Source organism: Phalacrocorax carbo, chromosome 9, assembly GCF_963921805.1.
Source record: "Phalacrocorax carbo chromosome 9, bPhaCar2.1, whole genome shotgun sequence".
Classification (NCBI taxonomy): domain Eukaryota; kingdom Metazoa; phylum Chordata; class Aves; order Suliformes; family Phalacrocoracidae; genus Phalacrocorax; species Phalacrocorax carbo.
In genome coordinates, this window is record NC_087521.1 from 32,780,717 (window position 1) to 32,802,663 (window position 21,947).

Genomic DNA, 21,947 nt, shown 5'->3' on the forward strand with positions numbered 1-21,947 from the left:
CCTGGGCCAGCGGTGAGTGCGCACGCAGGCAGAGGCTGGGCTGGACGAGGGCCGGGGCAGAAGCGCGCGCCCCCGGTGGGGTGGGTTCTCACCCTGCATCGAGGGCACAGCCACTCGTGGGAGCGCCTTGGGCAGGGCACGGTGATGCCGCTGCCGCGGGTGGGCGCAGGCCTTGCTGCCTCCCAGCTGCCTTGCCCCCTCTCCTCCCTGCCCCCAGCTCCCCCCGCCACCACCTCCCTCCCTTCCAGCCACACTCAACCCCTTCTCTCCCTCCTCCCGCAGGCCATGGCTGCCACAGAATTCCTCATCCGGGTTCTGCTAGGGACCATTTGGTACCCGCAGAAGGTCGGTGATGAGCTGGATGAGGCCACGCGCGAGCGCATGCAGCAACGTGCGCAGCTGCTGAGCTTGGAGATGTCTCGGCTGCTGCAGGAGCTGGAGCAGAGCCGCCAGGAGCCAAACAGCCAGGAGCCGAGCAGCGTGGCCTGGGGAGCCCTGCTCTTTGCTGCCTTGCAGCAGTGGCAGTTCCGGGCCATTACTGGAGTCCTGGTCCTGCTCTTTGGGCTCTGGTGGTGGCTCAGCAGAAGGAGCCGTGAGCAGGATGGCAGCAGTGACGAGGAGAGCTCCAGCAGTGACAGGGAGCAGGTGGAGGAGGCACAGGAGGAAGAAGAAGGAAATGATGATGCCGATGACCTAGGAAGGTTTTTTGAGGAGCACATACAGTGGCCAGTCCAGGACCTGGCCACAGAGTGCCAGCTGGTGAAGGACTTGATGGACAACCTCGTCCTTGTCTTCCAAATGCTCTTGTCAAATAGTTTGATGCCGGTGTTGCAAGCAGCCATTGGGGTTGGCAGCGCCTTTGAAGGTTGGAGTCCCCGTGAGAAAGACATCACCTATCGCCTGCTCGTGCCCCTGAAGCCCCCCCGTGGGCATGCCTTCCACCTGGAACTCTGCACTGACGAGGAGATGCCAGTGAGGTGCTTCTGCATCCGCGTGGAGCTTGTGTGCACGTGCATGACAGAGCAGCTGGCAGGAGAGATGCTGTGTCTACTCCACCACCCCGAGGAGGAGCTGAGGAGGAATCAGGACCCCAGCCTCCTAGACACCCTCTGTACAGGCTCCTACCTAGATGTGCAGAAAACTGCTCGCTGGTTGCATCTGTTGGTGAAAGGTGCCTGGGTGGTTTTGCCTCAGTCGTCCAGTTGTCATCTAATGATGCTGCCACCCAGTCGCTCCTGCAAATTCCAGGTGACAAAAGATTACAGCAAAAAACACACCATTGAGATGATGTTTGGGGTGCAGCAAGGCGACTCGGACATCTTCCTGAGCAGCCAGAGTACAGAGGCCATCTTCACCCCAAGCACAATTTGGTCAGAGAGCTACGCTGTGGCTGAGATGAAGTTCTTCAGGCACATAGCCCGGCAGGTCCCGCGTGACAGCTTCCACCTCAGATGCCTGCAGCTCTGTGCTCGCGCCATGGTGGGCACAGGCTTTTCCACCTATACCTTGAAGACAGCTGTGATGCACCTCCTGACCACCATACCCCTGTCAGGCTGGCGCAGGAGGGATTTCCTGCTGCGGCTGCAGGATATCATGCGATACCTGCGCTGCTGCCTGGAGGAGAAATGCCTTGACCACTTCTTCTTTGGCAATGAGAACATGCCCCAGGAGATTGTCTTGCCCCCAGCTTTACAAGCAGCCGAGCCACCCAACCTCTTCCAGCACCTGGCACAGGATCCAGCCGCCCATGCTGAGGCACTGCATGACTTCTATGAGCTGCGTGATCGGCTCACGAGACTGCTGATCTATGGAAACTGAAAGAGGTCTTCCAGAGCTGTGTTTGCAGGGCTCACAGCCAACGGCAGACAGTGACCTCCTACTGCAGGGAAAAAAGAGGGGAGAACACATGCAACAAGAAAGGCAGTTGCAGAAAGAAGGGGCACAGGCAGGAGCAAGAAGAAAAACCCAGTGTTGCTCTGGATGTGGGCAGAATTTTGGTGGAGCGCCTTCTGGACGTGCCAGAATCATTTGTCATGGTGGAGGAGCTGGTGGATGAACTTCTGCGTACCTGCCGAAGACTCTGCAGGAATAGTTTCATGCCGCGACTGATGCCAGCCATTGGGGAGGGCAGTTTCTGCCAAGGCTGGAGTCCCCGTGAGGATGACGCCGTCTACCGCCTGCTCGTGCCCCTGCAGGCCCCCCGCGGGCACGCCTTCCACCTCGAGCTGGGCACTGATGAGGAGATGCCGGCAAGGAACTCCCGCCTCCGCGTGGAGCTGGTGTGTACCTGCACGAGGGAGTGGCTGGCAAAGGACATGCTGTGCTTCCTCCACCACCCCAAGGAGGAGCTGAGGAGAAATCAGGGTCCCGGCCTGCTAGGCACCCTCTGCACCGGCCCCTACCTAGACGTGGAGAAAACCACACGCTGGTTCCAGATATTGGTACGTGCAACCTGGTGGGTTTTGCCTCGGTCGCGACACAGCCGCCTCACAGCGCTGCCCTCCAGGCGCTCCTGCAAGCTCCGGGTTGTGGATGCTTCTGATAGTCCCCTCCTGATTGAGATGCTGTTTGGGGTGCAGCAAGGTGACTCGGACACCTTCCTGAGCATCGAGTAGGCAGAGGCCAGGCTTACCATCAGCGGGACGTGGCCAGAGAGCTGTGCTATGGCAGAGGTGCCAACATGCCAATAAATCACTTGTTGAACACACAAGCGCTGCGTCCCTGAGGTTCCATGCATCACTTTGCTGGGGAATGCGGGCATGGGGTGCTGACAGCTCAGCTGCCACACAGTCGGCCAACATTTTGCAGAAGAGCGGGTGCAGTGCCCTCTGGTTTCAGTGATTCATTGGGCCTTGCCTTCCCAGGTGGTGCAGGCTAATCCTAGTAGGCAGCTTGGCATCACGCAGCTGCTCAATCCCTTGCCAACAGTGGGCAGGCTGAGTGCATCAGCAGGGTGAAAGGGGGAAGACTTGTGGGTTGAGAGAGGACAGTTTAGCAGCAAAAGCTACGTGGCCAGGTAAAGCAAAACAAAGAATCCGTTCACTACTGCCCTGTTCTGCTGAGCAGACCTGCCTTTACAGGAAGCGTTCACCTCCCTGCGGCTTGGGTTACCAGGAAACTTGCTAGCCTTGTACAGCGGCCCTCAGATTATTGTCAAAGAGCCATAGAATAGCTCAAGTTGGAAGGGACCCATAAGGATCATTGTGTCCAACTCCCTGCTCCTTGCAGGGCTACCTAAAACTAAGTCATATGACTAAAGAGCATCATCCAGACGCCCCTTGAACTCTGGCAGGCTTGCTGCCGTGACCGCTTCCCCGGGGAGCCTGTTCCAGTGACCAGCCACCCTCTTAGTGAAGAACCTTTTCCTAATGTCCAATATGAAATTCCCCTGACGCAGCGTCAGTCCATTTCCTCATGTCCTAGTGCTGGCCAGCTTGAACTCTAACCGAGCTTTGGCTGCACAGATTTTCCCCCTACAGTGGCAAGCCCCATCTCTGTCGTCTTCCCGTGTCGCCTCTCTTTCCTTGCTTCCAGTGTCCGTACACTTTCCTTCTCCACCTATGTTCTTGAAGAGGATCCCTGTTCAGCCAAGCCGGCCCTCTGCCCCACTTGCTTGACTTCTGACACCTTGGAATTGCCTGCTCCTGCGCTCTTAAGAGATGGCTCTTACAAAGTGGCCAGCATCCATGGACAGCCAATACCCGTGAAAGCAGATTCCCAGGGAACCTTACTAACTAGCTGCTTCAGCAGCCCCAAGTCACCTCTCCCCGCATCCAGGCTCCAAGTTCTGCTGGCAGCTTTCCTCTATCGCCAACGCCTGGGAACTCCATTACTTCGTGGTCACTGTAACCAGTGACCAAGACAGCCACCAATCACCACGTTGCCCACCACTCCCTCTTTCTTTACAAGCAACAAATCTAGGAGGGCACCTTTCCTGGTCGGCCCCCTTAGCACCTGCTAAGATAACCAAGGAGTTATCTTCAGTGTGCTTCAGGAATTTCCTGGACCTGTATATCGTACAGGAATACCTGTACGATATTCCCAGTTGACGCCTGGGAAGTTCAAACCACCCATAAGGAAGAGGGCAGTTGATCCAGAGATATCCCTTACTTCCTAGTCCAATAATTCATCGGTGGCATCACCCTGGCTGGATGGTCAGTGGTAGGCTGCTACAAAAGCATCCGCTTTATTTGCTTTCCCCTTCACCCTTAGGCGGCGGCTCTCAACCATGCCGTCCCCAGCTGCAAGCCCTGTGCACAGTCCAGCCCCTCCTTTCCACCCAGTGCTACCCTGAGGCGCGGAAACAAACTCTACAACTCACGGAGAGTTATAAAGCAGGTAGGTTTATTGCAGCCCTGGGTGCAAGGGGGGTCGCTCCTCCTGACTTGCACACTGCAAGTCCTGATGGACAAAGCTTATATTGCTCAGTTATATACATACGCATTAGATTTCCTGGCACTAATTATAATACTTGCCTCTTAATTACGCATGCATTTTAAGTCCCTTCTTCCACATATGGTCGGTCATGAGTTGGCCCATCCAGTAATCTTGCCAGTGTATTGCAAGGGGTGTTGGTTTCAACGGGTGTTCTGACTCTTATCTAGATGGAGATGTCCTTAGCTCCTTTTGTCTTGGTTTTGAGTGGCACCTGCTGCTAGGTTGTTTGCATCCCCCCCAGGATGTTCCCCATCAGGCTTGGGAAGATTACATCCTTGGGTGCATTCTTGCCTGAGGCCCCTTACAGCAGTGGCAGTCTGAGGCTGTTGCCTGTTTGTCCCGGGTGCTTCTGAGGGGAACCTCAGGGATCACGGGGTGGTTTCCAGACAGGAGTTTGGTAGTTCTGCAGCGTCCTTATAACTTTGTTTAGGCGCTTCTTGTCCTGACGCCCCTCTGACTCCCCCAAAGCAACAAGTTTCCGTCATCATGCAAGCTCTGCCTGTTACCTTACAGCCCAAGGCTACCTCGTTATCCTGGCTGAGTTTTGGCTCCGGGCCCCAACATTTGTTGCGCTACACTAGATTGCATTGGTGACGTTTAACTATGCATTCCCTGAATCAACCCCTCCGCCTCGCCTGCCCTGCCTCTCTCTCCTGAAGAGCCCGTAAGCGTCTGCCACGTCACGGCACACCAGTCACAGGACTCATCCCACCAGCTTTTGCGTACGCCGATGACGTTCTAGCTCTGGGACTGGGCCAAAGCTTCTAGCTCCTCTTCTTTATTCCTCCTGCTGTGCGCATTAGCGTAAAGATATTTCAGACGTGCTCCGCTGTACTCAGCACATCAGTCAGAGTGGTACGCGATGGTATCTTCCCCAACACCCTTTTTCCCTTAACCTAATTTATACTATTTTTTACCTTTCAGGTGGAGCTTGAGTGACTCTAGTCATACGCACCTTTATTATGATTGGTGTAAAATTCCCTTGCTTTGCCCAGTGAGGGGTGGTTGCATCTTAGAGGCAGGTAGTGAAAGGACTAAACCCCTGACAGTCCCTGACTCAGACCTAATTGTACGCATCCTTCTTGTCTTGTGGCTTCCTCCCTTGCAAAGATAGTGTTAGGTATTTGAAGAATGCCACTTGGTGCCTGATAGGATTAAAAGGACCTTGAATAAGCTCGTAAATTCATCGATAACATAGACTCGGGACATCAGTGCCGAGATAAGCATCAGCCTCTTGTGATAGTCCAAGGCCAAAGGACTGATGAGATAATTCAATGACTATATATAGGCAAAGGAAACCCAAAGTTCAACCATCGGACAGGTGAGGAAGACCATCGGAGACCACTGGAGGACCCCCGAAGACCACTAAAAAGACAACTATGCACGCGGATTGAACTTTTCCATACGTTAATGAATCCTCGGGAACCTTATGACTATGCATGACTTTATAGCATAATAATCTTTGGAAGTTTACCGAATCACTGGAGCACTCATGGTGGAGCAATCCCCAGTGCTGCCCAGCGCTGTAATAAAGAATGCCTGCTTAATAGTGACTTTGTTGCTATTGAGTTTTATTTTGGGAACTTTCTGGATACGCCGCTTCCTCTTACGGGGAGGCTCGGACCTTGAAGGATAGTATCCGCAAACTTTTGTAGCAGTAGCTTTTGGGACGGAGGTGTGTTTTGGTATTATAATGATAAAAAGGACAGCATTTTGTCAAAACCATGACAGACTGTTGGCTCGGGGTAGCAAACGTGCAGTGTACCAGCTCCGTGGTCACGGAGCCTGGGCAAATGTGCAGTGTACCAGCTCCGTGGTCACGGAGCCTGGGCAAATGTGCAGTGTACCAGCTCCGTGGTCACGGAGCCTGGCCATGGTGTCTCCACACCGTTCCACCCTCCGGACAAACCCTCCTAGAGTCAGAACACCAAGTTCTCCTGGCATCGCTGACATCTAAGGTTACAAGCCTAGGGGACTTCCATGGAATGGATTGCTCACCTGTCAGCCGCACGCTACCCTGCAAGACTCTTCCATGCTGTACCTTTTCTAAAAACATAAGTTTAATTTCTAAGTCACCCCCACCGATTATTCCACACATCTTCCACTGGGTCAGGTTGCTCGGCGCCCCGTCCAACCTGACCTTGAATGTTTCCAGGGGTGGGGCATCTACCACCTCTCTGGGCAACCTGTTCCAGTGTTTCGCCACACTCATAGAATCTCCAATTGCTAATACCTGACGTGCTTTCCTGGTGGCACCGGTTCTAATGCAGGTGATGGCTCAACTTTGCCCGCTTGAAGTTCCTGGATGCTGTCCGTTACTCCCGTGCTCTGAATTCTCCAATCCCACACGGTCACATCTGCATCCAAGCCCCTCTAACAAACACCTCTGTGAAAGCCTCCCGTTAGCTGGCGTCATAGATAAGTACCTGTAGCAAGACCAACTCCAGGGTCGTTTAGATCCAGAAAGAACAGGTGGATGGTGATGCCACAGAACGACGGCTGCTTTGCAAAATAGTAGTATGTGCGTGTTAAGTAGCGCTTGGTCAAATCACGTTGTGCCTGAATGCTAGAGAAAGGTATAAGAACCTCGTGTAAAACCACGTTTGGAGTGCCCCAGTTTGCATGGGACACCTCATGCGCATGAATAAAGAATTTCTCTTGTAATTCTGTACTTTGCACCCTAGCCTCTCTCCTGAGTCGGTGCGGGACAGTTGCGAAAGTTTCCTAACACTTCCCATGGTTGGAAGCGGTTGCGGGGACAGCCAGCACCGCCCAACTCTCCCAAGACCTGCTGTCTGCTGGCCAGGGCCTCCCGCGCGCAGCCCAAGGCCGTCAGGCGCACAGATGTTGTCCGAAAAGCGGATTCGCTGCCCAGTGTGCAACGAGTCGATAATCACACCCTCAGGAGAGACATTGCTAATTTACTTCAGGGTTGCGCAAGCCTGGCTGCTCGGTGGTTTTCCACAAATCAAGCATAACGTAGCCGGCTACCTCATTATATTTATACAATAGGTCCAGACATATTCTACCTATCCAATACCTACCCATTCTCATCTACAGAGGCATTTGCGAAGCAGTATCTCAGATGCTGTGGCAGGCTTTCATTTCCCAAAGCCCTTCTGCAGGATGAGGCCCATGGCAGGAGCACGGACAGGGCAGGCCATAGTTAAACAATCAGCGAAACCAGAGCCCACTGCATCAGCTCTTCTGCAAAATGCTCTCTAACTGCGCCAGCTGAGCAGGGAGCACCCCGTGCCCATGTTCCCCAACAAAGTGGTGCACAGACACTCGCAGAATCAGCGTTTATTCAAAGACACGATTTATTGGCACCTTGGCACAGAGTAAAGGTCCCGGAGGGGACAGTGTCTCTCAGAGAGGAAGGGCAGTCACCGTCCAGCAGGCAACGGGTGTCTCTGTCGCAAGCCTCCTTGCAACGGCCCCTTCAGCCGCATGGGGCCCCGCTCCCCAGGGCGTGCTTCTTCTGCGCAGGAAAGGTGCAGCAGCAATTCCCACTGCTGACGGAGCTGTGTGTTCTCCGTGTCCAGCGTGCTTGGTTCTGCAGGACCAGCTGCCCGGGGAGTGCCTCCACGCCTGGCCCTGTGCGTGAAGATGTGCACCTCTGCCATAGAACAGCTCTCTGGCCACGTCCCGCTGATGGTAAGCCTGGCCTCTGCCTACTCGATGCTCAGGAAGGTGTCCGAGTCACCTTGCTGCACCCCAAACAGCATCTCAATCAGGAGGGGACTATCAGAAGCATCCACAACCCGGAGCTTGCAGGAGCGCCTGGTGGGCAGCACTGTGAGGCGGCTGTGTCGCGACCGAGGCAAAACCTGCCAGGCAGCACGTACCAATGTCTGGAACCAACGTGTGGTTTTCTCCACGTCTAGGTAGGGGCCGGTGCAGAGGGTGCCTAGCAGGCCGGGACCCTGATTTCTCCTCAGCTCCTCCTTGGGGTGGTGGAGGAAGCACAGCATGTCCTTCACCAGCCGCTCCCTCGTGCAGGTACACACCAGCTCCACGCGGAGGTGGGAGTTCCTTGCCGGCATCTCCTCATCAGTGCCCAGCTCGAGGTGGAAGGCGTGCCCGTGGGGGGCCTGCAGGGGCACGAGCAGGTGGTAGACGGCGTCATCCTCACGGGGACTCCAGCCTTGGCAGAAACTGCCCTCCCCAATGGCTGGCATCAGTCGCGGCATGAAACTATTCCTGCAGAGTCTTCGGCAGGTACGCAGAAGTTCATCCACCAGCTCCTCCACCATGACAAATGATTCTGGCACGTCCAGAAGGCGCTCCGCCAAAATTCTGCCCACATCCAGAGCAACACTGGGTTTTCCTTCTTGCTCCTGCCTGTGCCCCTTCTTTCTGCAACTGCCTTTCTTGCTGCATGTGTCGGTCTCATGGCTCCTTCTGCTGAGCCACCACCAGAGCCCAAAGAGCAGGACCAGGACTCCAGCAATGGCCCAGAACTGTCGCTGCTGCAAGGCAGCAAAGAGCAGAGCTCCCCAGGCCACATTGCTCTGCTCCTGGCGGCTCTGCTCCAGCTCCTGCAGCAGCCGAGACATCTCCAGGCTCAGCAGCTGCGCACGTTGCTGCATGCGCTCACGCGTGGCCTCATCCAGCTCATCACCGACCTTCTGCGGGTACCAAATGGTCCCTAGCAGAACCCGGATGAGGAATTCTGTGGCAGCCATGGCCTGCGGGAGGAGGGAGAGAAGGGGTTGAGTGTGGCTGGAAGGGAGGGAGGTGGTGGCGGGGGGAGCTGGGGGCAGGGAGGAGAGGGGGCAAGGCAGCTGGGAGGCAGCAAGGCCTGCGCCCACCCGCGGCAGCGGCATCACCGTGCCCTGCCCAAGGCGCTCCCACGAGTGGCTGTGCCCTCGATGCAGGGTGAGAACCCACCCCACCGGGGGCGCGCGCTTCTGCCCCGGCCCTCGTCCAGCCCAGCCTCTGCCTGCGTGCGCACTCACCGCTGGCCCAGGCTGTACTGGGGCAGGGCGTCCTGCTGGCGCCCCTGATAACCGCCCCCATTGTGACTCGTCCCCTCTGCTGTCACAGGCGCCAGAGCGCATCACGGGCACGCCCGCCGGCCAGCCCCACCCCTCGGCCCCACCCCGGAGCAGCAACTCACAGCTGCTTCAAGCATCCATAGCTTGACAGCCCAATGGCTCCCCTTACAAAGCAGACAAAAGACCCCTGAAACCCTCACCAAACCTAAGATCCGGTGACATGTGCCATGGATACTGTCAGTGGTTGAGCACAGCTGGGCACCAGGTCTCACCAAACCGCTCAATCATTTCCGCTCCACATGACTGCAGGAGGAGAAAATGACAACAAAATGCAGTGCTTTTCGATAAAGACAGGGAGATCACTCAGCAATTACCACCACTGGCAAAACAGTGACTCGATTAGGGGAAATTACTTCATTAATTTATTACTTTATTACCAATTACTTTATTACCAATCAACTGCATTACTGGAATCCCTAATGTATACGATGAACAAAGAAAGAGCCAGCACAGATCCCCAGATGAGCTATTAGTGGTGGCAGGTATACCCCTGAGGAAAAGGAGGTGCTGTTTACAGTCGCTAACACTGAGGCCAAGAGTCACCCAGCATTGGGCAATTTTCCGTGCTAGGCTGCCTGGCACAGTGGCCCATACCTCCTGCATCCTAGAGCTCTTATCTCAGTATCAGCCAGCCAGCAAAGGCAAGCGACCAGCTTCAGCCTTCTCTTCGTTCATGGAAATCAACCTATTTCCTTGACAGTTAATAGTTATCAGCAGGAATTTGGCTTTGCAGTTCTTAAATAACAAACCAGGAAGTCTGAGGATGTCTGTTGCAGAAAGCTTTAGCATAAGTGTTTAACAGCTTGGCATAAGATCACAGCATAAAAACCAAAATGACCTGTGTTAGAAGACTGAACATTCTGTCCGCAGTTTTGAGTAACAGATATCTATAGAACTGTAAGCAAGTGTAAAAACAAGGCTCGTCTAATGGTTTCAGCCCTAAGCACAACAGGAAGTACAACCACAATCACATGGTAAGGCATTTCCATGGCAACTGATAACCTTTTCCATTAAACTGGAGTTAATTTCAGGCTATAATCTGCCAAAGGACAGGGAATGCACAAGGACGAAGCAAGATAGCTAACACCATATGTAGAAAAAGGAAATGGCTGAACTGTGGGCGTGATGGGAGTGGAAAGGAGCAAGAGCAGGACTCGGCATAAGAAAACCCTGTCTCAGCGTGTCATGTCACAGGCAGGAAATGCTCCCTGCACTCCATTGCCACTGGATGTCACTACGTGGGTTTCCCTGCAATCGACTGTGTAAATAACGCACGTGCAAGAAGTCTGCATCGCTTCGCTTTCCCTGGTCCCTAAACGGTGTCATGGGTCTCTCCTAGCTTAGGAGCAAAAAGTATTAATTAACTGGCTTACGAGATACGCTGCCTCCATGGTTGCCAGGGCCCTGACCAGCCCCCCCAGGCCTTCCCTCCGCCCTGTCCATGGCCCAGAATCCCCCTGCAGCTCAAACCAGGGCTGTCAGTCCCTGTCAGAGCGACACTTCAGGTTGTCAGTTTCCAGCTTCCCCCAGCCTTGCCTGGCCTGGCCATGGGCTCCGTTGAGCCAGGCCCACCAGTGGGCCACTATCCCAGCCTGGCCTCGGCCTGGCCTTGTCCCCACAGCCCTGAGCTGCAGGTTGACTTCCTGGCCTGAACTCATCCTGCCTCATCACCGTGAACCTGCTTGATGATCTGCAGGCATGAGTGAACCTGCCAAGGGTCTCCAGGCCTGCCCCACTACCTGGATGGAGGTGGTGGGACAGGCCTTTGTCTTAGCACACTCAGCTCCTGACTTCCAGGCCCTGAGGGAGCGGCTGGCCCTCGCTGTACCCTGGCACAAGTGTCCAGAGTGCCATGATGCCTAGGTTCTGCTGTAAGTCCTTCCCAGGAAACTGCACCCCAACCCCCCACAACCCTCTGCACCCTAATAGATCCTGTTGTTGCGGTACCTGAAAGCTACAGATTAAGTGGCCGTGGGGCAGTCCCAAAGGAAGGTTGAACTGGACCACCAGAAGCCCTCCTGTCAATTTAAGAGCCGTGGAGAAGTGTCACTGCTTGATAGCTGGACCTGTTGGTTTCCCACAACTGCAAACTACAGTGATGACGCCTTATAGCCACTTCTCCACATCCCTCTTGAGGAAAAAGCAGCATTGAATAGGTCTACCACTCCAGCTGGCCCAAGGTCACGGGGAATGTGAGAGAAGAGCTTCCCTAACCAGCAATTTGTTTTAATTAACTAGCATTCCTTCCTGGGAAAGGTTGAGGGGTTCAGCTGTTTGGAAGGCAGGGGGCAAGATGATCTCCTGGGGCATGTTCTCATTGCCAAAGAAGAGGTGGTCAAGGCGATTCTCCTCCAGGCAGCAACGCAGGTATCTCATGGTATCCTGCAGCCGCAGCAGGAAATCCCTCCTGCGCCAGCCTGACAGGGGTATGGTGGTCAGGAGGGGCATCACAGCTGTCATCAAGGTGTTGGTGGAAAAGCCTGCGCCCACCGTGATATCGACTTACCCAAGTGAACCGAGTTGATTGTTAATAAAGTAATTTCCCCAAATCGAGTCACCCGGCCTTGTCCTGCCGGGTGGGTCTGCGCTTTCTGGCTGTCAGGGCTCTGGCTGCCTGGGGAGCTGTGAGTTGCTGCTCCGGGGTGGGGCCGAGGGGCGGGGCTGGCCGGCGGGCGTGCCCGTGATGCGCTCTGGCGCCTGTGACAGCAGAGGGGACGAGTCACAATGGGGGCGGTTATCAGGGGCGCCAGCAGGACGCCCTGCCCCAGTACAGCCTGGGCCAGCGGTGAGTGCGCACGCAGGCAGAGGCTGGGCTGGACGAGGGCCGGGGCAGAAGCGCGCGCCCCCGGTGGGGTGGGTTCTCACCCTGCATCGAGGGCACAGCCGCTCGTGGGAGCGCCTTGGGCAGGGCACGGTGATGCCGCTGCCGCGGGTGGGCACAGGCCTTGCTGCCTCCCAGCTGCCTTGCCCCCTCTCCTCCCTGCCCCCAGCTCCCCCCGCCACCACCTCCCTCCCTTCCAGCCACACTCAACCCCTTCTCTCCCTCCTCCCGCAGGCCATGGCTGCCACAGAATTCCTCATCCGGGTTCTGCTAGGGACCATTTGGTACCCGCAGAAGGTTGGTGATGAGCTGGATGAGGCCACGCGCGAGCGCATGCAGCAACGTGCGCAGCTGCTGAGCTTGGAGATGTCTCGGCTGCTGCAGGAGCTGAAGCAGAGCAGCCAGAGGCAAAGGAGCCAGGTTCAGACGAGCCAAGAGCCAAGCGTCATGACCTGGGGAGCTCTGCTCTTTGCTGCCTTGCAGCAGCGACAGTTCTGGGCCATTGCTGGAGTCCTGGTCCTGCTCTTTGGGCTCTGGTGGTGGCTCAGCAGAAGGAGCCATGAGACCGACACATGCAGCAAGAAAGGCAGTTGCAGAAAGAAGGGGCACAGGCAGGAGCAAGAAGGAAAACCCAGTGTTGCTCTGGATGTGGGCAGAATTTTGGCGGAGCGCCTTCTGGACGTGCCAGAATCATTTGTCATGGTGGAGGAGCTGGTGGATGAACTTCTGCGTACCTGCCGAAGACTCTGCAGGAATAGTTTCATGCCGCGACTGATGCCAGCCATTGGGGAGGGCAGTTTCTGCCAAGGCTGGAGTCCCCGTGAGGATGACGCCGTCTACCGCCTGCTCGTGCCCCTGCAGGCCCCCCGCGGGCACGCCTTCCACCTCAAGCTGGGCACTGATGAGGAGATGCCGGCAAGGAACTCCCACCTCCGCGTGGAGCTGGTGTGTACCTGCACGAGGGAGCGGCTGGTGAAGGACATGCTGTGCTTCCTCCACCACCCCAAGGAGGAGCTGAGGAGAAATCAGGGTCCCAGCCTGATAGGCACCCTCTGCACCGGCCCCTACCTAGACGTGGAGAAAACCACACGCTGGTTCCAGATATTGGTACGTGCAGCCTGGCGGGTTTTGCCTCGGTCGCGACACAGCCACCTCACAGCGCTGCCCTCCAGGCGCTCCTGCAAGCTCCGGGTTGTGGATGCTTCTGATAGTCCCCTCCTGATTGAGATGCTGTTTGGGGTGCAGCAAGGTGACTCGGACACCTTCCTGAGCATCGAGTAGGCAGAGGCCAGGCTTACCATCAGCGGGACGTGGCCAGAGAGCTGTGCTATGGCAGAGGTGCCAACATGCCAATAAATCACTTGTTGAACACACAAGCGCTGCGTCCCTGAGGTTCCATGCATCACTTTGCTGGGGAATGCGGGCATGGGGTGCTGACAGCTCAGCTGCCACACAGTCGGCCAACATTTTGCAGAAGAGCGGGTGCAGTGCCCTCTGGTTTCAGTGATTCATTGGGCCTTGCCTTCCCAGGTGGTGCAGGCTAATCCTAGTAGGCAGCTTGGCATCACGCAGCTGCTCAATCCCTTGCCAACAGTGGGCAGGCTGAGTGCATCAGCAGGGTGAAAGGGGGAAGACTTGTGGGTTGAGAGAGGACAGTTTAGCAGCAAAAGCTACGTGGCCAGGTAAAGCAAAACAAAGAAGCCATTCACTACTGCCCTGTTCTGCTGAGCAGACCTGCCTTTACAGGAAGCGTTCACCTCCCTGCAGCTTGGGTTACCAGGAAACTTGCTAGCCTTGTACAGCGGCCCTCAGATTATTATCAAAGAGCCATAGAATAGCTCAAGTTGGAAGGGACCCATAAGGATCATTGTGTCCAACTCCCTGCTCCTTGCAGGGCTACCTAAAACTAAGTCATATGACTAAAGAGCATCATCCAGACGCCCCTTGAACTCTGGCAGGCTTGCTGCCGTGACCGCTTCCCCGGGGAGCCTGTTCCAGTGACCAGCCACCCTCTTAGTGAAGAACCTTTTCCTAATGTCCAATATGAAATTCCCCTGACGCAGCGTCAGTCCATTTCCTCATGTCCTAGTGCTGGCCAGCTTGAACTCTAACCGAGCTTTGGCTGCACAGATTTTCCCCCTACAGTGGCAAGCCCCATCTCTGTCGTCTTCCCGTGTCGCCTCTCTTTCCTTGCTTCCAGTGTCCGTACACTTTCCTTCTCCACCTATGTTCTTGAAGAGGATCCCTGTTCAGCCAAGCCGGCCCTCTGCCCCACTTGCTTGACTTCTGACACCTTGGAATTGCCTGCTCCTGCGCTCTTAAGAGATGGCTCTTACAAAGTGGCCAGCATCCATGGACAGCCAATACCCGTGAAAGCAGATTCCCAGGGAACCTTACTAACTAGCTGCTTCAGCAGCCCCAAGTCACCTCTCCCCGCATCCAGGCTCCAAGTTCTGCTGGCAGCTTTCCTCTATCGCCAACGCCTGGGAACTCCATTACTTCGTGGTCACTGTAACCAGTGACCAAGACAGCCACCAATCACCACGTTGCCCACCACTCCCTCTTTCTTTACAAGCAACAAATCTAGGAGGGCACCTTTCCTGGTCGGCCCCCTTAGCACCTGCTAAGATAACCAAGAAGTTATCTTCAGTGTGCTTCAGGAATTTCCTGGACCTGTTTGCGTCCACTGTACGATATTCCCAGTTGACGCCTGGGAAGTTCAAACCACCCATAAGAAAGAGGGCAGTTGATCCAGAGATATCCCTTACTTCCTAGTCCAATAATTCATCGGTGGCATCGCCCTGGCTGGATGGTCAGTGGTAGGCTGCCACAAAAGCATCCGCTTTATTTGCTTTCCCCTTCACCCTTAGGCGGTGGCTCTCAACCATGCCGTCCCCAGCTGCAAGCCCTGTGCACAGTCCAGCCCCTCCTTTCCACCCAGTGCTACCCTGAGGCGCGGAAACAAACTCTACAACTCACAGAGAGTTATAAAGCAGGTAGGTTTATTGCAGCCCTGGGTGCAAGGGGGGTCGCTCCTCCTGACTTGCACACTGCAAGTCCTGATGGACAAAGCTTATATTGCTCAGTTATATACATACGCATTAGATTTCCTGGCACTAATTATAATACTTGCCTCTTAATTACGCATGCATTTTAAGTCCCTTCTTCCACATATGGTCGGTCATGAGTTGGCCCATCCAGTAATCTTGCCAGTGTATTGCAAGGGGTGTTGGTTTCAACGGGTGTTCTGACTCTTATCTAGATGGAGATGTCCTTAGCTCCTTTTGTCTTGGTTTTGAGTGGCACCTGCTGCTAGGTTGTTTGCATCCCCCCCAGGATGTTCCCCATCAGGCTTGGGAAGATTACATCCTTGGGTGCATTCTTGCCTGAGGCCCCTTACAGCAGTGGCAGTCTGAGGCTGTTGCCTGTTTGTCCCGGGTGCTTCTGAGGGGAACCTCAGGGATCACGGGGTGGTTTCCAGACAGGAGTTTGGTAGTTCTGCAGCGTCCTTATAACTTTGTTTAGGCGCTTCTTGTCCTGACGCCCCTCTGACTCCCCCAAAGCAACAAGTTTCCGTCATCATGCAAGCTCTGCCTGTTACCTTACAGCCCAAGGCTACCTCGTTATCCTGGCTGAGTTTTGGCTCCGGGCCCCAACATTTGTTGCGCTACACTAGATTGCATTGGTGACGTTTAACTGTGCATTCCCTGAATCAACCCCTCCGCCTCACCTGCCCTGCCTCTCTCTCCTGAAGAGCCCGTAAGCGTCTGCCACGTCACGGCACACCAGTCACAGGACTCATCCCACCAGCTTTTGCGTACGCCGATGACGTTCTAGCTCTGGGACTGGGCCAAAGCTTCTAGCTCCTCTTCTTTATTCCTCCTGCTGTGCGCATTAGCGTAAAGATATTTCAGACGTGCTCCGCTGTACTCAGCACATCAGTCAGAGTGGTACGTGATGGTATCTTCCCCAACACCCTTTTTCTCTTAACCTAATTTATACTATTTTTTACCTTTCAGGTGGAGCTTGAGTGACTCTAGTCATACGCACCTTTATTATGATTGGTGTAAAATTCCCTTGCTTTGCCCAGTGAGGGGTGGTTGCATCTTAGAGGCAGGTAGTGAAAGGACTAAACCCCTGACAGTCCCTGACTCAGACCTAATTGTACGCATCCTTCTTGTCTTGTGGCTTCCTCCCTTGCAAAGATAGTGTTAGGTATTTGAAGAATGCCACTTGGTGCCTGATAGGATTAAAAGGACCTTGAATAAGCTCGTAAATTCATCGATAACATAGACTCGGGACATCAGTGCCGAGATAAGCATCAGCCTCTTGTGATAGTCCAAGGCCAAAGGACTGATGAGATAATTCAATGACTATATATAGGCAAAGGAAACCCAAAGTTCAACCATCGGACAGGTGAGGAAGACCATCGGAGACCACTGGAGGACCCCCGAAGACCACTAAAAAGACAACTATGCACGCGGATTGAACTTTTCCATACGTTAATGAATCCTCGGGAACCTTATGACTATGCATGACTTTATAGCATAATAATCTTTGGAAGTTTACCGAATCACTGGAGCACTCATGGTGGAGCAATCCCCAGTGCTGCCCAGCGCTGTAATAAAGAATGCCTGCTTAATAGTGACTTTGTTGCTATTGAGTTTTATTTTGGGAACTTTCTGGATACGCCGCTTCCTCTTACGGGGAGGCTCGGACCTTGAAGGATAGTATCCGCAAACTTTTGTAGCAGTAGCTTTTGGGACGGAGGTGTGTTTTGGTATTATAATGATAAAAAGGACAGCATTTTGTCAAAACCATGACAGACTGTTGGCTCGGGGTAGCAAACGTGCAGTGTACCAGCTCCGTGGTCACGGAGCCTGGGCAAATGTGCAGTGTACCAGCTCCATGGTCACGGAGCCTGGGCAAATGTGCAGTGTACCAGCTCCGTGGTCACGGAGCCTGGGCAAATGAGCAGTGTACCAGCTCCGTGGTCACGGAGCCTGGCCATGGTGTCTCCACACCGTTCCACCCTCCGGACAAACCCTCCTAGAGTCAGAACACCAAGTTCTCCTGGCATCGCTGACATCTAAGGTTACGAGCCTAGGGGACTTCCATGGAATGGATTGCTCACCTGTCAGCCGCACGCTACCCTGCAAGACTCTTCCATGCTGTACCTTTTCTAAAAACATAAGTTTAATTTCTAAGTCACCCCCACCGATTATTCCACACATCTTCCACTGGGTCAGGTTGCTCGGCGCCCCGTCCAACCTGACCTTGAATGTTTCCAGGGGTGGGGCATCTACCACCTCTCTGGGCAACCTATTCCAGTGTTTCGCCACACTCATAGAATCTCCAATTGCTAATACCTGACGTGCTTTCCTGGTGGCACCGGTTCTAATGCAGGTGATGGCTCAACTTTGCCCGCTTGAAGTTCCTGGATGCTGTCCGTTACTCCCGTGCTCTGAATTCTCCAATCCCACACGGTCACATCTGCATCCAAGCCCCTCTAACAAACACCTCTGTGAAAGCCTCCCGTTAGCTGGCGTCATAGATAAGTACCTGTAGCAAGACCAACTCCAGGGTCGTTTAGATCCAGAAAGAACAGGTGGATGGTGATGCCACAGAACGACGGCTGCTTTGCAAAATAGTAGTATGTGCGTGTTAAGTAGCGCTTGGTCAAATCACGTTGTGCCTGAATGCTAGAGAAAGGTATAAGAACCTCGTGTAAAACCACGTTTGGAGTGCCCCAGTTTGCATGGGACACCTCATGCGCATGAATAAAGAATTTCTCTTGTAATTCTGTACTTTGCACCCTAGCCTCTCTCCTGAGTCGGTGCGGGACAGTTGCGAAAGTTTCCTAACACTTCCCATGGTTGGAAGCGGTTGCGGGGACAGCCAGCACCGCCCAACTCTCCCAAGACCTGCTGCCTGCTGGCCAGGGCCTCCCGCGCGCAGCCCAAGGCCGTCAGGCGCACAGATGTTGTCCGAAAAGCGGATTCGCTGCCCGGTGTGCAACGAGTCGATAATCACACCCTCAGGAGAGACATTGCTAATTTACTTCAGGGTTGCGCAAGCCTGGCTGCTCGGTGGTTTTCCACAAATCAAGCATAACGTAGCCGGCTACCTCATTATATTTATACAATAGGTCCAGACATATTCTACCTATCCAATACCTACCCATTCTCATCTACAGAGGCATTTGCGAAGCAGTATCTCAGATGCTGTGGCAGGCTTTCATTTCCCAAAGCCCTTCTGCAGGATGAGGCCCATGGCAGGAGCACGGACAGGGCGGGCCATAGTTAAACAATCAGCGAAACCAGAGCCCACTGCATCAGCTCTTCTGCAAAATGCTCTCTAACTGCGCCAGCTGAGCAGGGAGCACCCCGTGCCCATGTTCCCCAACAAAGTGGTGCACAGACACTCGCAGAATCAGCGTTTATTCAAAGACACGATTTATTGGCACCTTGGCACAGAGTAAAGGTCCCGGAGGGGACAGTGTCTCTCAGAGAGGAAGGGCAGTCACCGTCCAGCAGGCAACGGGTGTCTCTGTCGCAAGCCTCCTTGCAACGGCCCCTTCAGCCGCATGGGGCCCCGCTCCCCAGAGCGTGCTTCTTCTGCGCAGGAAAGGCGCAGCAGCAATTCCCACAGCTGACGGAGCTGTGTGTTCTCCGTGTCCAGCGTGCTTGGTTCTGCAGGACCAGCTGCCCGGGGAGTGCTTCCACGCCTGGCCCTGTGCGTGAAGATGTGCACCTCTGCCATAGCACAGCTCTCTGGCCACGTCCCGCTGATGGTAAGCCTGGCCTCTGCCTACTCGATGCTCAGGAAGGTGTCCGAGTCACCTTGCTGCACCCCAAACAGCATCTCAATCAGGAGGAGACTATCAGAAGCATCCACAACCCGGAGCTTGCAGGAGCGCCTGGAGGGCAGCACTGTGAGGTGGCTGTGTCGCGACCGAGGCAAAACCTGCCAGGCAGCACGTACCAATATCTGGAACCAGCGTGTGGTTTTCTCCACGTCTAGGTAGGGGCCGGTGCAGAGGGTGCCTAGCAGGCTGGGACCCTGATTTCTCCTCAGCTCCTCCTTGGGGTGGTGGAGGAAGCACAGCATGTCCTTCGCCAGCCGCTCCCTCGTGCAGGTACACACCAGCTCCACGCGGAGGCGGGAGTTCCTTGCCGGCATCTCCTCATCAGTGCCCAGCTCGAGGTGGAAGGCGTGCCCGCGGGGGGCCTGCAGGGGCACGAGCAGGCGGTAGACGGCGTCATCCTCACGGGAACTCCAGCCTTGGCAGAAACTGCCCTCCCCAATGGCTGGCATCAGTCGCGGCATGAAACTATTCCTGCAGAGTCTTCGGCAGGTACGCAGAAGTTCATCCACCAGCTCCTCCACCATGACAAATGATTCTGGCACGTCCAGAAGGCGCTCCACCAAAATTCTGCCCACATCCAGAGCAACACTGGGTTTTCCTTCTTGCTCCTGCCTGTGCCCCTTCTTTCTGCAACTGCCTTTCTTGCTGCATGTGTCGGTCTCATGGCTCCTTCTGCTGAGCCACCACCAGAGCCCAAAGAGCAGGACCAGGACTCCAGCAATGGCCCAGAACTGTCGCTGCTGCAAGGCAGCAAAGAGCAGAGCTCCCCAGGCCACATTGCTCTGCTCCTGGCTGCTCTGCTCCAGCTCCTGCAGCAGCCGAGACATCTCCATGCTCAGCAGCTGCGCACGTTGCTGCATGCGCTCGCGCGTGGCCTCATCCAGCTCATCACCGACCTTCTGCGGGTACCAAATGGTCCCTAGCAGAACCCGGATGAGGAATTCTGTGGCAGCCATGGCCTGCGGGAGGAGGGAGAGAAGGGGTTGAGTGTGGCTGGAAGGGAGGGAGGTGGTGGCGGGGGGAGCTGGGAGCAGGGAGGAGAGGGGGCAAGGCAGCTGGGAGGCAGCAAGGCCTGCGCCCACCCGCGGCAGCGGCATCACCGTGCCCTGCCCAAGGCGCTCCCACGAGCGGCTGTGCCCTCGATGCAGGGTGAGAACCCACCCCACCGGGGGCGCGCGCTTCTGCCCCGGCCCTCGTCCAGCCCAGCCTCTGCCTGCGTGCGCACTCACCGCTGGCCCAGGCTGTACTGGGGCAGGGCGTCCTGCTGGTGCCCCTGATAACCGCCCCCATTGTGACTCGTCCCCTCTGCTGTCACAGGCGCCAGAGCGCATCACGGGCACGCCCGCCGGCCAGCCCCGCCCCTCGGCCCCACCCTGGAGCAGCAACTCACAGCTGCTTCAAGCATCCATAGCTTGATAGCCCAATGGCTCCCCTTACAAAGCAGACAAAAGACCCCTGAAACCCTCACCAAACCTAAGATCCGGTGACATGTGCCATGGATACTGTCAGTGGTTGAGCACAGCTGGGCACCAGGTCTCACCAAACCGCTCAATCATTTCCGCTCCACATGACTGCAGGAGGAGAAAATGACAACAAAATGCAGTGCTTTTCGATAAAGACAGGGAGATCACTCAGCAATTACCACCACTGGCAAAACAGTGACTCGATTAGGGGAAATTACTTCATTAATTTATTACTTTATTACCAATTACTTTATTACCAATCAACTGCATTACTGGAATCCCTAATGTATATGATGAACAAAGAAAGAGCCAGCACAGATCCCCAGATGAGCTATTAGTGGTGGCAGGTATACCCCTGAGGAAAAGGAGGTGCTGTTTACAGTCGCTAACACTGAGGCCAAGAGTCACCCAGCATTGGGCAGTTTTCCGTGCTAGGCTGCCTGGCACAGCGGCCCATACCTCCTGCATCCTAGAGCTCTTATCTCAGTATCAGCCAGCCAGCAAAGGCAAGCGACCAGCTTCAGCCTTCTCTTCGTTCATGGAAATCAACCTATTTCCTTGACAGTTAATAGTTATCAGCAGGAATTTGGCTTTGCAGTTCTTAAATAACAAACCAGGAAGTCTGAGGACGTCTGTTGCAGAAAGCTTTAGCATAAGTGTTTAACAGCTTGGCATAAGATCACAGCATAAAAACCAAAATGACCTGTGTTAGAAGACTGAACATTCTGTCCGCAGTTTTGAGTAACAGATATCTATAGAACTGTAAGCAAGTGTAAAAACAAGGCTCGTCTAATGGTTTCAGCCCTAAGCACAACAGGAAGTACAACCACAATCACATGGTAAGGCATTTCCATGGCAACTGATAACCTTTTCCATTAAACTGGAGTTAATTTCAGGCTATAATCTGCCAAAGGACAGGGAATGCACAAGGACGAAGCAAGATAGCTAACACCATATGTAGAAAAAGGAAATGGCTGAACTGTGGGCGTGATGGGAGTGGAAAGGAGCAAGAGCAGGACTCGGCATAAGAAAACCCTGTCTCAGCGTGTCATGTCACAGGCAGGAAATGCTCCCTGCACTCCATTGCCACTGGATGTCACTACGTGGGTTTCCCTGCAATCGACTGTGTAAATAACGCACGTGCAAGAAGTCTGCATCGCTTCGCTTTCCCTGGTCCCTAAACGGTGTCATGGGTCTCTCCTAGCTTAGGAGCAAAAAGTATTAATTAACTGGCTTACGAGATACGCTGCCTCCATGGTTGCCAGGGCCCTGACCAGCCCCCCCAGGCCTTCCCTCCG

The 21,947-nt window shown here is 54.8% G+C and overlaps 1 protein-coding gene across 1 annotated transcript; it reads left to right on the forward strand.

Annotated features, from left to right (window-relative positions):
• Positions 1–255: 255 nt before the first annotated feature.
• Positions 256–1,877, forward strand: LOC135314951 (inositol 1,4,5-trisphosphate receptor-interacting protein-like 1). Its single transcript, XM_064460005.1, has one exon. It carries the CDS (start codon positions 286–288, stop codon positions 1,816–1,818), a length of 1,533 nt encoding a protein of 510 aa, XP_064316075.1. The 5' UTR covers positions 256–285; the 3' UTR covers positions 1,819–1,877.
• The last annotated feature ends 20,070 nt before the right edge of the window (positions 1,878–21,947 follow it).

Excerpts from the sequence above, each read along its gene's own strand:
- LOC135314951 (XM_064460005.1), top strand. The coding sequence starts at position 286 with ATGGCTGCCACAGAATTCCTCATCCGGGTTCTGCTAGGGACCATTTGG.